At 34.9% G+C, this 14,720-nt stretch overlaps 1 protein-coding gene across 1 annotated transcript; it reads right to left on the bottom strand.

Moving 5' to 3' along the window:
• Nucleotides 1–9,454: 9,454 nt before the first annotated feature.
• Nucleotides 9,455–10,387, bottom strand: LOC107766365 (F-box/FBD/LRR-repeat protein At1g13570-like). Its single transcript, XM_016585137.2, has one exon. The coding sequence runs from the start codon at nucleotides 10,385–10,387 to the stop codon at nucleotides 9,455–9,457; it is 933 nt and encodes a 310-aa protein (XP_016440623.2).
• Between the last annotated feature and the right edge of the window lie 4,333 nt (nucleotides 10,388–14,720).

Below are 14,720 nucleotides of genomic sequence, written 5' to 3'. Positions count from 1 at the left end.
AAAGGAAAGAGGCAATTGAGTAAGAACCTCGATTTCAAAATATTGTAAATATGGGAAGCTTCTTATCAAGCAAAGAGCGCAGGAGACCATATCCGATTCGTCAAAATAAAAACCACCTAGGCAAAGACTTTTGACAGAGTTAAGATCAATTGTTATGATCACAAGGAACTATGGTTAAATTAATTAAGGACAAGAACACATTACAAAAGAATAGAATCGAAGGAATAGACAAGTGAGTCAGTTGGTAAAAGCACTTTCGCCCACAATTCACGTTCAGGGGTTCGAGTCATACTCGGGAAGTGCGGAAACATATAGATAAAAGGAATAAAAAAAGAAAAAAAAAAGAATCGAAGGAATAAAGTTGAAAAAGCTTTACCAGACGGTTGGCGGAAGATTTCAGTTCTCTTTAGTTCGAAGGTACCAAAATCCCTGTATTTATAGTCCTAAGTAAGGGTGGCAAGTGGGCCGGTCCCGGGCTTAAACGGGTCAAGTGAGCCAGTCCAAACGATCCCGGTCCCGAGCCGGTCCCAAATTAAACGGTCCAAACGGTCCCGGGCTAAACGGTCTTTTTGTAGGGACCGGCCCGGGACCGGGACCGTTTGGTCCTGGGCTAAACGGTACCGGCCCGCGGGCTAAATATGCTAAGTGGGCCCAACGGATTTAAAAAAAAATAAATTAAATAGATATTAGAGACAAAAAGATGTTAAAAAAAAATCTAAAATATGCTTCGTAAATTTTATTATAAAATTGTGACCTAAATTTTATTTAACATCCTAAATTTTAATATTCAATATTTAATATCGAATATAGCTTATATATATACTATACTATACGTACATTCTATATAGCTTATATACTATGCACTTAGTATATATTATACAATTAGTATATATACTATACTATACTATATATACATCTCATTTAGTATATATACATCTTATATTGATATATATACTATATATCGATAGTACTATTAAAGTACTTTTTAGTAGTAACATGAAAGGACCAAAGTATGGTAATTCTTAGCTGGTATAAATATGGAATGATAGAAGATCAAGTTTTAGCTCAACTCAGATTACAGTTTCAACTAAAACTGAGTTGAGCTAAAACTTGATCTTCTATCATTCCATATTTATACTAGCTAAAAAGTACCATACTTTGGTCATTTCATGTTACTACTAAAAAGTATATATATACTAAGTGTATAGTATATAAGCTATATAAGATGTACATATAGTATAGTATAGTATATATATATATATATATATATATATATATATATATATATATATATATATATATATATATATATATATATATATATATATACACTTAGTAACAATAAAGTAAGCAATAGTAGCAATTATAGAAGGAAATTAGAGAGAGATTGTGATAGGTTTGATAATTTTGTAAGAAAAATGAAAGAATGAAGGGGTATTTATAGTTGAAAATAGGGAAAAATATAATTATAAAAAGTTTGGGGTTAAAACAAAGTTGGAGGGGTTAAATGACTATTTTATAAATAGCCAACGGCTATATTTTAAAAATATAAATTAAAAAAAATATAGCCGTTGGGCCCGTTTGGCCCGCTAAGGGACCGGTCCCCTCCCGGGCTGGTCCCTGACGGGCTAAATGATCTGGGCCTGGCTGGTCCAAAGCATAAGACCGGCCCACGAGACCGGCTCAGGCCCACTAAAATCGGGCCAAACAATCCTGACCCGTTAACCCGTTTGGCCCGAGGTCTCGGACCGATCCCGGGCTTGAACCGGCCCATTTGACACCCTTAGTCCATAGTCCTAAGTCCTAACTGATATGGCTTTAAAGTTTTTCTTTTTTCTTTTCCTCTCGGAATATTTCTTTTTATTTCTTTGTTAAGTGAGTTTCAAATAGGTTAAACTATAAATTAACACGTGTACGGAAAGTGTAATACACGCATTATAGAGGTTTTGAATAGAGAATATTATAGTTTAGGGTAATAACAACTATTTGATAAGTAGTTTAAATAGGAAATATTGTAGTCTAGAATCATAAAAAAGAAAATCACTTTTTTCCAAATTTGTGTTTGTCCATGAAATTTTCAATTTTCACTTGAAAGTGAATTTCAGAATTTTTCAAAAATTTTAAAAACTCCAAAAAGATTATTTTTCAAAATCTTCACTTCAGATCACTCACAAAAATTCAAAAATAACCCAAAATTATATTCATATTCAAACACAACTCCAATTGTTAATGCCTTTCTTGTTACTTTCTTTTTCTTGTATTTTTTACTCAGTTCTTCACCCCACATTATAAATAGCGCAAGTGTTAAACCTCTTCAGCTTATTTAGATGGTTGTTACATATAGTTCATAATATATCGTATTGTATTATATTGTATTGTACTGTATCTTTTGATGAATACAATATTTGGATAAGTAATATCGTTCGCCGTTGTTTCATGATATCACGTACTAGCAATATGAAAAATAAATTTGCAGTATTACAAAGAAAAATTATGGTACGGGGTAGAATTATTATATAAAAATGTAGAGTAAAAGATTATTTAATGATAATAAAGGGCAAGGTGAGAGAAAAAGACAAGGTAACGATGCGACCACACCAAATTGGTTGTTACATAAAGTGGCATTTTTCGTCGTTACATAACGATGTATTTAACGATATGATACAATAAAATTTAAGTAACAATCAAAACAAATATTATATTTAAAGTAACAACACGATACAATACAATATGTGACAACCATCCAAACAAGCTGTAAATATTTATTGTTAGAAATTTTCAAAATATAAAGACATATTAGTATATACTATATACATTAATCGATATAATAATGAGTTTTCATCAGAAATCAACATAGCACTTTAAGCTTCTTCACCACAAATAAAACTAGCCAAATATGAATTACATATGGTGACAATATATATATTTTTTCATAGTTAGACCACAAATAGAAACACTATGTCAAACCAGAAAACTGCAAAGAAAGAAATCTGTAAATTAACACACTGCAAACCAAAACATAACTGAACAACCAAAGTCTCATCTCATAGCTAGACCATTCATGAAATGTGAAAACACTTAGCATTGTAAATGACAGAGTAGCCAAAACAGCCACTTTGAGGCAAACCCCAGCCTTATATTACGTATTGCGTCGACATTTGTTTCTATCTATTCACTTTAACATCCAAAACATACCCAAAGATCATGATCTGATTAACGACTGTACCATCGATTCTTATCATAATCATAGACAACTTGTGCTTTAGGTGATGCACGCTGAAATTTTGTTAGCTCAGCGAGTATTTCAACTACTATATCAAGAGATTCATTTCCTGGCCTAGGCTCAATTAGAAATCTCTCTAGCGCCGGAGACTTGGCTAATAGAAGCTCGATAAGTTTCATTTGAGGCCTTGTCCCTGTAATGTTCACTAGTTTAACTTCCCTGAGGTGATTAAATGTCACATCTGAGAAATTTTTCACTTCATCTAGGACATGAAATTCTTCATCATCGTCATCATCATCAGAATTATCCACCTAAAAAGATGAACAAAATAACCATATCTCAGATCTTATTAAGGATCTAACGTATAAGAAAGCCACTAAATAATAAAGAAAAGGAAAAGAGTGAAACGCTTACCTGAATTTCCATATACTGTAAATATGGGGAGCTTCTTATCAAGCAAAGAGCGCACGAGACCTCATGTGATTCATCGAGATTAACATGAGATAGGTAAAGACGTTTGACACAATTAAGATCAAAGGGAAGCCTCGTTGGTATTTCATCTGCTCCATCAGCCAAGAACTAGGAACGAAATGCCAAAAATCAGGATGACTCAGAGCCAAAAATAAACATGTTCTATGAATAAATATTATGATGCAGTAACAAAGCAACATTTGCCTAGTCAATGTCATAATTGCGGAGATACTAGAGAGCATATTAAGACTCAAATAGGGCAAAAAGGACATCCCGATGCACAAGCATCCCGCGTTCATACAGAATACAGGGAAGGGCTGCACCCTAAGGGGGTGTGATGTAGGCAGTCTACCCTGATGTAAGCATCGGTAGCTGATTCCACAGCTCGAACTTGTAACCTATAGGTCACACGGAGACAACTTGACCGTTACTCCAAGGTTCCTTTTCGAAGACTCAAATAAACATGTGTAATATGGCCAAATTTTCATGACATTTGCCATGACATAATATCCATTATAACAAATTTGTGGATCATGACATTTGCCATGACATAATATCCATTATTAGGCCAATGATTTCTTGCTATAAATAGAGAGTTTCTCCTCATTTGCAAACACATCAATTCAAGAGCTTTTCACTCTTGTCTTTCTTTCTCCTCCTTTATTTCATTATAGAGTATTTTGTAAGAGAGTGAGTGTTGGGAAACACTTGTGTGAACCCTTTCTTTGGAGTGATCTTGTGAGGTTATTCTCTTGGGATATTTGGGATTAAATAGAGTATTTACTCTAATTTTGTTCTCTCTTTTGTACTCTTGTTGGTATAGTGAAATTGCTCCTCTCCGCTTGTGGACGTAGGTCACCTCGACCGAACCACGTTAAATTTGTGTCTTCTTTATATTCTTTAATTGCCGTTATTATCACCTTCCATTGTCTTTGTTATTGTCATTATACTGTTGTTTGGCTAAATTTCGCACTACCCGGGTTTCCGATCCTAACAAATTGGTATCAGAGCCAGATCTAACCTGCCAAAATGACTCTAACAAGTCTTATGTTGAGAAATTTGACCGAAGTACAAACTTTAGAATGTGGCAATTAAAGATGGAAGCTATCCTAATTCAGGATGGCTTAGATTTGGCATTGCAAGAAAAAGAAAAGATGCCGGATAAAATGACGGACGAGGAGTTTGCCGTCATAGACAAAAAGGCAAAAGCAAGTATTATTTTAAATCTTTCAAATGAGATTTTGCTTGAAGTTGCAACAGAAAGCTCAGCCAAAGGCATATGGGAAAAGCTTAAAACCCTATATATGAAAAGAACAGTAGAAAACAGACTTTACCTAAAGCAAAAACTCTACACTTTTCGTATGGCTAAAGGTACCTCTATACTTACTCATCTTGATACTTTTGATTCTCTTCTTATGGATTTAAGTAACATAGATACTGAAATCAAAGATGAGGATCAAGCTGTGTTATTGCTTGTTTCCTTACCCCAGTCGTTTAAACATATAAGAGATACTATGCTTTATGGAAAGGATAATATCTCTTATAAAGATATCAAATCTATTTTGAAATCAAAAGAACAAATAGATAGAGATATTACTGGGAAAATTAGTGGGAACCAAGGGGAAGGCTTATTCATAAGAGGTAGATCCAATAAGAAAGATTCAAGTAGTGAGAAACCTAAATCAAGGTCAAAATCCAGATACATAAATGTCATGTGCAAATATTGTCATAAGAAAGGTCATATTATTTCTGAATGCCTTAAATTGAAAAACAAAGAAAAGCATACAGAAAAGAAAAATGAGCACAAAAATATTGACACTGCCGAAGCAAGTGTAGCTGCTGATGAGACTGAGGCAACTATTTTTTTAGCAACTAATAATAGTTTCAAATCTAACAATGAGTGAATTTTAGATTCGGGTTGTTCTTATCATATGTGTCCCAGTCGGAATTTATTTACCACATATGAATCTATTGGAGGTGGAGTTGTCTTGATGGGCAACAATGCTGCCTGCAAAGTTATTGGAAAAGGTACAGTCCGAATCAAAATGCACGATGGTATGGTGAGAACTCTCACCGATGTTAGATATGTTCCTAACTTGAAGAAAAATCTCATCTCTTTGGGCACTCTAGAATCTCTTGGGTGCAAGTACACAGGTGAAGGTGGAGTTCTGAAAATTTCCAATAGTGCTCTTGTGATCATGAAAGCACGCAGATCTGGTACGTTGTATACTCTTTTGGGATTTACTGTTACAGGTGCTGCTGCAGTTTCAATATCAGATAAATCAGATTCTGACATCACCAAATTGTGGCATATGCGATTGGGGCATATGAGTGAAAAAGGTATTTCCATCCTCAGGAAAAGAGGTCTCTTATGTGGCCAAAGTACCGGAAATATGGAGTTTTGTGAACATTGTGTGTTCGGGAAGCAGAAAAGAGTCAACTTCAAATCTCCAGCGATTCATAGAACAAAAGGTCCTTTGGATTACATTCTTTCAGATCTTTGGAGTCCTTCACGTACCCCATCAAAAGGTGGTGACAGGTATATGTTAACTTTCATTGATGATTATTCAAGGAAAGTTTGGGTTTATTTCCTGAAAAATAAAAGTGATGTTTTCTTAAATTTCAAACAATGGAAAGTTTTGATTGAGAAGCAAACAGGAAAACAGGTTAAGCGGCTTAGAACAGATAATGGCTTGGAATTTTGTAATGATGAATTCAACGAATTTTGCAAGAATGAAGGAATTGCTCGACATCGTACTGTGAGAATGACACCTCAGCAAAATGGTGTGGCAGAAAGGATGAATAGAACTCTTTTGGAAAGGGCTCGTTGCATGATTTCAAATGCTGGGTTGACAAACGCCTTTTGGGCAGAAGCTATCTCTACAGCTTGTTATATTGTCAACCGAGCTCCTTCTGCATCTTTGAACTTTAAGACTCCAGAGGAAATGTGGTCAGGTACTCCTGCTAATTATTCTGATTTAAAGATATTTGGTTGCCCTGCATACATGCATGTAAATGATGGAAAATTAGAGCCAATGGCTAAAAAGTGCATTTTCCTTGGGTATGCATCTGGGGTGAAAGGATACCGACTATGGTATCCTGATCCCACGGCACCAAAATTTATAATTAGCAGAGATATAACATTTGATGAATCCTCTATGTTACATTCTAGAAAAGAGTCTTCTAGTTCTTGTAATACAGATAAAGGAAAGAGTACACAGAACCAGGTGGAGATTGAGATTGGCATTCCTTCTGAGCCAAGCTCATCAACTTTGGAGCAAAATACAGTTGAAACTCCTGAAGTTGAGACAGAAGCTGAAATTCCTGAAGTTGAGACTCCTGAAGTTGAATCAGAAGAAGAGGAGTATACTATAGCCAAACATAGACGAAGAAGAGAAGGTAAACAACCATTAAGGTTTGGATATTATGTTGCATTTGCTTTTTCAGTTGCACAGGAAACTGAAGAAATTGGAGAACCATCAAAATATTCAAAAGTAGTTTCTGGTGCTGACTCAGCCAAGTGGCTGATTGCAATGAATGAAGAAATTGAGTCTCTCCACAAGAATGGTACTTGGTCTCTTGTGAAGCTGCCATCAGGAAAAAGAATTATTGGTTGCAAATGGGTCTTCAAGAAAAAGGATGGCATTCCAAGGGTTGAAGATGCGAGGTATAAGGCACGATTAGTTACAAAGGACTATAGTCAGGTACAAAGAGTTGATTTTAATGATATTTTCTCACCTGTTGTTAAACATAGCTCTATTCGTGTCTTGTTTGCCTTCGTTGCCATGTATGATTTGGAATTATAACAACATGATGTTAAGACAACTTTCTTACATGGCGAACTTGAGGAACAAATATACATGCATCAACCCGAAGGATTTGAAATTGAAGGAAAAGAAGATCATGTTTGCTTGTTGAAGAAATCCCTGTACGGATTAAAGCAGTCTCCAAGGCAATGGTATAAAAGGTTTGATTCCTTTATGTTGGGTCATGGTTATTCGAGGAGCATGTATGATAGTTGTATTTACTTCCGGAAGTTAAATGATGGTTCATTTGTGTACTTATTATTATATATTGATGACATGCTCATTGCTGCTAAGGATTTAACAGAAATTCACAATTTGAAAAGTCAGTTGAAAAGTGAATTTGAGATGAAAGATTTGAGAGCAGCTAAGAAAATCCTTGGCATGGAGATCAAAAGAGATCGAAAAGCCAACAGGCTATTTCTGACCGAGAAGAAGTACTTGGAGAAAGTCTTGGAAAGGTTTGGCATGAAAGATGCTAAACCAGTTAGTACCCCTCTTGCTGCTCATTTTAAGTTATCAGCTGCTCAGTCCCCGCAGTCAGAGGAAGAAGAGAGGTACATGGCACAGGTTCCGTATTCCAGTGCAGTCGACAATATTATGTATGCAATGGTTTATACACATCCAGACATTTCACAAGTAGTGAGCGTGGTAAGCCGGTATATGACTTGCCCTGGTAAAGCACATTGGCATGCTGTGAAATGGATTCTCAGATACTTGCGAGGTACTTCAAACACATGTTTGGAGTTTGGGAGAAATACTAACACTTTGGTTGATTTTGTAGACTCAGATTATGCAGGTGATCTTGACAAAAGAAGATCACTGACAGGCTATGTATTTTGTGTCGGGGGTTGCGCTATTAGTTGGAAAGCTACATTACAACATGTAGTAGCTTTATCTACTATCGAAGCAGAATATATCGCAGTGACCGAGGCGATTAAAGAAGCTTTATGGTTGAAGGGTCTATTTGCGGAACTCAGTTTATACCAAGGTGGTATTACCATTTTCTGTGATAGTCAAAGTGACATTCACTTGACTAAAGATCAAATGTATCATGAGAGGACGAAGCACATTGATATAAAGTATCATTTCATCCGAGAAACCATTGCTGAAAGAAAAGTCTCTGTTCAGAAGATCAACACTAAAGACAATCCTGCTGACATGTTCACAAAACCTCTTCCAGTATCCAAGTTCAAGCTTTGCCTGAACTTGATTGACATTTATGAAGAATGATTTTGCCCATTGGGGTTTTTGCGGAGAAGGTGGAGCAAATTTACTATAAGCCGAAATTAGGCCAAGGTGGAGATTTGTAATATGGCCAAATTTTTATGATATTTACCATGACATAATATCCATTATAACAAATTTGTGGATAATGACATTTGCCATGACATAATATCCATTATTAGGCCAAGGATTTCTTGCTATAAATAGAGGAGTTTCTCCTCATTTGCAAACACACCAATTCAAGAGCTTTTCACTCTTGTCTTTCTTTCTCCTCCTTTATTTCATTATAGAGTATTTTGTAAGAGAGTGAGTGTTGGGAAACACTTGTGTGAACCCTTTCTTTGGAGTGATCTTGTGAGGTTATTCTCTTGGGGTATTTGGGATTAATTAGAGTATTTACTCTAATTTTGTACTCTCTTTTGTACTCTTATTGGTATAGTAAAATTGCTCCTCTCCGCTTATGGACGTAGGTCACCTTGATCGAACCACGTTAAATTTGTGTCTTCTTTATCTTCTTTAATTGCCGTTATTATCAACTTGCATTGTCTTTGTTATTGTCATTATAACATTGTTTGGATAAATTCTGCACTACCCGGTAACCCGATCCTAACAAATTGGTATTTTTTATAAATTGCCATATAAACATGGGCCTAGAACTCTTTGGCTTCATCAATCTTAATTAATACAAGTTACCTTTAACTCTTCGGGTTTAACATTCTTTAACTTTATTTTAGCAACGCGATATATAATAGAGACGTCTATATGTAATTTCAGTAGCACTAACCTGCAGAAACTTGCCATTAAGATGAAGTATTCTGACTTTAGATAACCTTTCCATAAACATAATCAAATCAGAGATAGGATTGCCTTTCAGAAATTCCCCTCTTAGACTAACTGAAACTTCAGTCAAGTTTGGAGCGTCTACTAAGCAGATAGATTCAAACTCATCATCATCCTTAACACGCAACGTCTTGAGATTAGAACCGCTGATATTAAAATGATGAATACCAGAGCACCAGTGCAAGTCTAGCCTTTCAAGAACAGGACAGCCGAAAAGAATACTTTCAAAACAGATGTTTGGAAGATCAACCTCAATAAGTATCAGTTGTTCGAGATTAGGGAAGCCTTTAAACTCCGGTGGTGGAGAAAGGACAAAATTTTGGAGCTTCAAGTACGTCAAGTCCAGACAAGAAAAGAAATAAGGAGGTAACCTAAGATGTTCAATATGTCCGCTCTTGTGCTTTAAGGTTAGTTTCTTGATGTTCTTCGAAAACAAGTATAATATCCATTTGTTCACATCAAGAACCCTCCAACCTGACTTGAAATCAGGAATACAAACTTTAAATCTCTCTATTCGATCAAGATGAAGCATAAGAGACTTGGTGACAATTTTATCAAATTGATACATATATTCACGGTATTCATCAAATTGATATACACATGATTTCTTTCTTGCAATGCTTTTTAGTTCTTTGCAGAATTCTTCATCAAAAACTAACTCCGGAATGTATAAGTGACAAAATCTCCACTTCTTTGATAGAACACTCGTTCTTATAGCATCACGTATAGGCATTTTCCCTAGAATGCAGTATATTACATCAGTTGGCAAGTTGCTGATTATATCTTCTCGGCTTCTGCCTCTTTTAATACATGTTGGAGACATATCTTCCTAACTTTTTTGGGGCTTTTGAGAAAAAAAATTAACAAAAAGAATTAAATACAATATATAATTTCCAACACAAATTAAAGGATGACTCTTAGAATTTTTATCATGAATTCAATCAGCAAATACTCATTGTAGCTTTATACAACAATATGCAAAAGAAGAGAGAATTTTCTTACCCCAAATAAATGGCAAGGCAAATCTGCAAAATATTGTGAGATTGAAGAGGTGACGGAAATTCTAGGTTTTAAAGATCATGAGACAAGGCGGTTTTATTTTGAAAAAATAAGGTACTCCGTGTATTTTAGGTATTAGGACTTTTTAGTTTAACGTATTAGGTGGACTGTTATTTGGGTTAGTTTGTCCAGTTTAAATAAGCAATTTGCCAATTTTGCCCCAATTTGAGTGGGAGAAGAACATTGATCCAAGCCCAAAAATTATTTGTCGGATAAATTACATATAAAATTGACCGCCTTCAACTTCATAATTTCTCTGCCGCTTCTTACTTCTTCATCAAGTTCCTTATTCACTAACGGGAATCAAATTGTAAGTTTTTTCAATAGTTTGTAATCAGTTTTTATGGTTAATTCCAGGTTTTTTGCTTCTTCTTTTTTCTATTCTGCTATGCACTTAAGACTTCTTTTTATATATCTGTCTAACATATATAATCTATAACAGCACTTAAGTTTTCTATGAAACTAATTTTTATGTTATAATATATATTTTCCATAATAGCACTTTCTTGTAACAACCAAAAAATATCGGAATAGAGACGTTTGATTTCTTGACTTTTCTGCCTTCTGTTTCTGTGTTGGTGTCTTTTGATTTTGATGAGAATATCCGACATTAAAATTTAGTTTCTCCGAATTTACAACACAGTCCCCCCCGAAATTTTCTGTTCAATATAGCTTAAGCAATACTATAGGAATTAAAACCATGCTTTATATTTACTTCAGAGGGTCATTGGGCTTTTCATTATATTTGATTGTTTTAGGATGAATAGATATCTTGCTACTTTGTTTCTGAATACCTGATTTTTTTATTACTCGTACTTTTATATTATTTTGGAAATGACTATGATGAATTGAGCTAAATGAGAGGAATGGGGATTCATATCGTCATGCCCAACATGTTTGAGACTGAGACATAGTTATTGTTATTGTTGTATGTTGATTTGTTTTTCCTATTTGAGACAGTAAGAGCGTGAGAACGAATGTAGTGATTATGTTGATCATGGTGTTTCAATGGGATGTATTGTATTTTTTTTACTCCAAAGGAAAAAGTGGAATTGATTGCATTGATGTGTTTGATTTTCATTCTTAGGAAAATATGCCTCCAAAACGTATCAAAAGAAATCAACCACACAAACGTCAAGAATCAATTGATGATGAGGATATAATCAGTGACTTGCCAAGGAATGTAATAGATTGCATTCTTGGAAAAATGCCTATACGTGATGCTATAAGAACGAGTGTTCTTTCAAAGAAGTGGAGATTAAACTACTTAACCATTCCGCAATTAGTGTTTGATGACCAATTCTGCAAAGAACTTGTTGACTTCGCCAAGAAGAAGAAAACTCGGATATTTTTCAACTATCAATTGAACGAAATTGTCACCAATTTTCTTATGCTTCATCCTGGCCGAATAGAAAGATTTAAAGTATGCATTCCTAAGTTCAGTACACTTGGGTGAACAAATGGATGCTATATTTATCTACGAAGAATATCAAGAAATTAACCTTAGAATACAAGAAGAATTTTGTACGTCATAAGTTACCTCCTTATTTCTTTTCTTATCTGGACTTGACGTATTTGAAGCTCCGTAATTTTGATTTCTTGCCTCCACCAGAGTTCAAGGGCTTCTTATATCTTGAAAAATTAGTTTTTTTCGGGGTTCACCTTGCAAACAACTGCTAAAATCAAGTTTATCTTTACCTTCACAATCATTCCTAATCTGATTGAAATGTGTCTTCACATATCGTTCTTTCAGTTCCTAGCTGAAACTCAAGTTCTGCAAATGCTATCAACGTCGCTAGACTCTCTAAAGCTTATCGAACTCAAAGCTGTAAACTTTATGGACTTTGATCAGATATCTGCTGTTATCTGTTTGATTAGAAGTGCTCCGAATTTGCAAGAACTTTATATTGAGGTAAGTTGTAACACTCCATCTAATTTATGATAATTTGTTATAGCGTAACTGGTAAAGTTGCTGTCATATTACCTTCGAGCTGTGGAAACAGACTCTTGCAGAAATACAGGGTAAGGCTGCGTACAATAGACCCTTGTGGTCCGGCCCTTTCCCGGACCCCGCGCATAGCGGGAGTTTAGTACACTAGACTGCCCCTTTTTGTTATCGAAACGACTAAGCACTTATTTGGTTTTTTTGCTCTATATTCATGTAGGCTTCTACAGTGACACTAAAGAAGAGCAAGTCTCAGGTTATCTAAAACTCATGGACTGCACAACTTTTCCCCTTAGCAAACTTCATCTGGTCAAGTTAACGAAAGTCACAGGTTTCGATCCTGAGATTGAGTTTATTCGGTTCCTTCTCTTTAGTTCGCCATCACTTGTGACAATGAGCATCATGGAGCACTTAGAACTTGAAGCTGAAGAAGCATTGGATATAGCTAGGAAGTTGCTCCAGCTTCGACCACCAACAACAGTGCATATAAATTTCTTGAAGGAAAGTTAGATATCATAATGTTATTTTAAGGAACTGGCATTGGTAAGAGGGTTAGTATAACTTTAAGAATTCTTACTTGTTACATAGCTGACATTTCTGATTTGATAGCTACATAAAATGCTTGAATTCTTAGTCCTCTCTTTTAATTTCTGTTGTTTCGTATTTTGTATTTTGATGCGATGTAACCTTGAGCAAAGTAACTTTTGCTTAAGTTCAAAATATATAGATCCATAAATTTTTCTAAGTAAATTATAGAATGCAAGTGAGATGTGTAAGGGAGATCGAAGATACTATTTCTTCGTGTGTGGCAAATGCGATGTTAATGTCATGACCCATTTTAGGGATTTTTACCTTCCTATATATTATATGAAACTTTATTACCAAAAATGTCCACGTTTAGTTAATTACTCGACCTAAATAAGCAGAGGCGGACCCAGGATTTGAGCGCGACGGAGGCACCACCAACCTTTAATATGCCAATAATTAACGATAAAATTTTGTGTGCAGTTCTTTAAGAAACTAATAAGTATGACAACTTATCCGCAATATATAAACAATCCGAAATTTTTAAAGAAAGAAAAAGCACTAAGCAAAGAGTGAAAGATTACTTTGCAAAATAGGTGCTATAGGAAGCAATGTTGATAGAAGCGGTGTCGCTCGGCACTGCTTCTTTAATTTTGCTTCTTTAATTTTTTTTCTTGAGCCAATGGTCTAATATGCAAAAATAAACATTGTTATCAGTGTTTTGTTATAAAATATTTTGACAAAACTGATTTACTAGGTCTGTAATGAAGCCTTCAATTTTGCGTTAGAGGCCAAGGTTTCGAAACCTACAAGGTTAAAAGGACAGAAACTATCATCGAATCCAAAAATGTAAAAGAAAACAAAAGAAGAAAGAAAAAAATGCTAATTTTGCTTGAATTAGGTCTCGAACACTAGACCAAATGGTAAGGAAAGTTAGAAGGATGCTTAAACAAACAGCTCAACCACTGCTGCCTTCCAGCTTTTGTTTTTTAGAGGGCCCAAGTAAATTATTTAAGGGGTCCTATCTAGATATACAGTACACATAAAATCTATATATATATATACTATTTTTGCCGAAGCTAACGGGTTCCGGTGACCCCTCTAATGACCATGTAGGTCCGCCTCTGTAAATAAGTTTTGTTTACAAAATATATACATTCCACCTTAAAAGGCTCCCAATCCATTATTAGTGTCTTCAATCAAGAGATTTAGTTATACCTTTTTCCTTTTTTTCTCTCCTCTTTCCCCTTTTCTCTCCAAATCTTCCACCCTTGTAACAATTTAGTGATCAAGTCAGTGGACAACTCTTTCATCTGGTTGATCACGTAACCATGTCTTAATAGTACTTATAATTTTGTGTTATTTCTTCTGATCCTTTTTCTTCTTCTTCTTTTTAACCCTTCAGCTTTACGTTGGAATTTAGTAAGAATTCCTCTATAATTAACAGGAAGATTAGGTTAATATCTGGGGATAACTTTTTACAAGTTCTTTTTATCAGGATTCAAGATAAAACCAAAATTCTAATTTAAATCCTTAAAAGGGAATCAGACTCTATTCCCTGTCCATCAAGTCTATTTAATTATTATCCAATTAAGAACTTGTTGAAGTTACTATTCAAAATACAAAA

Source organism: Nicotiana tabacum, chromosome 24 (assembly GCF_000715075.1).
Source record: "Nicotiana tabacum cultivar K326 chromosome 24, ASM71507v2, whole genome shotgun sequence".
Classification (NCBI taxonomy): Eukaryota; Viridiplantae; Streptophyta; class Magnoliopsida; order Solanales; family Solanaceae; genus Nicotiana; species Nicotiana tabacum.
This window is presented reverse-complemented; position numbering and strand designations above follow the sequence as displayed.

What these genes read in the sequence shown, in the direction of transcription:
- LOC107766365 (XM_016585137.2), bottom strand. Translation starts at nt 10,387, where the DNA reads ATGTCTCCAACATGTATTAAAAGAGGCAGAAGCCGAGAAGATATAATC.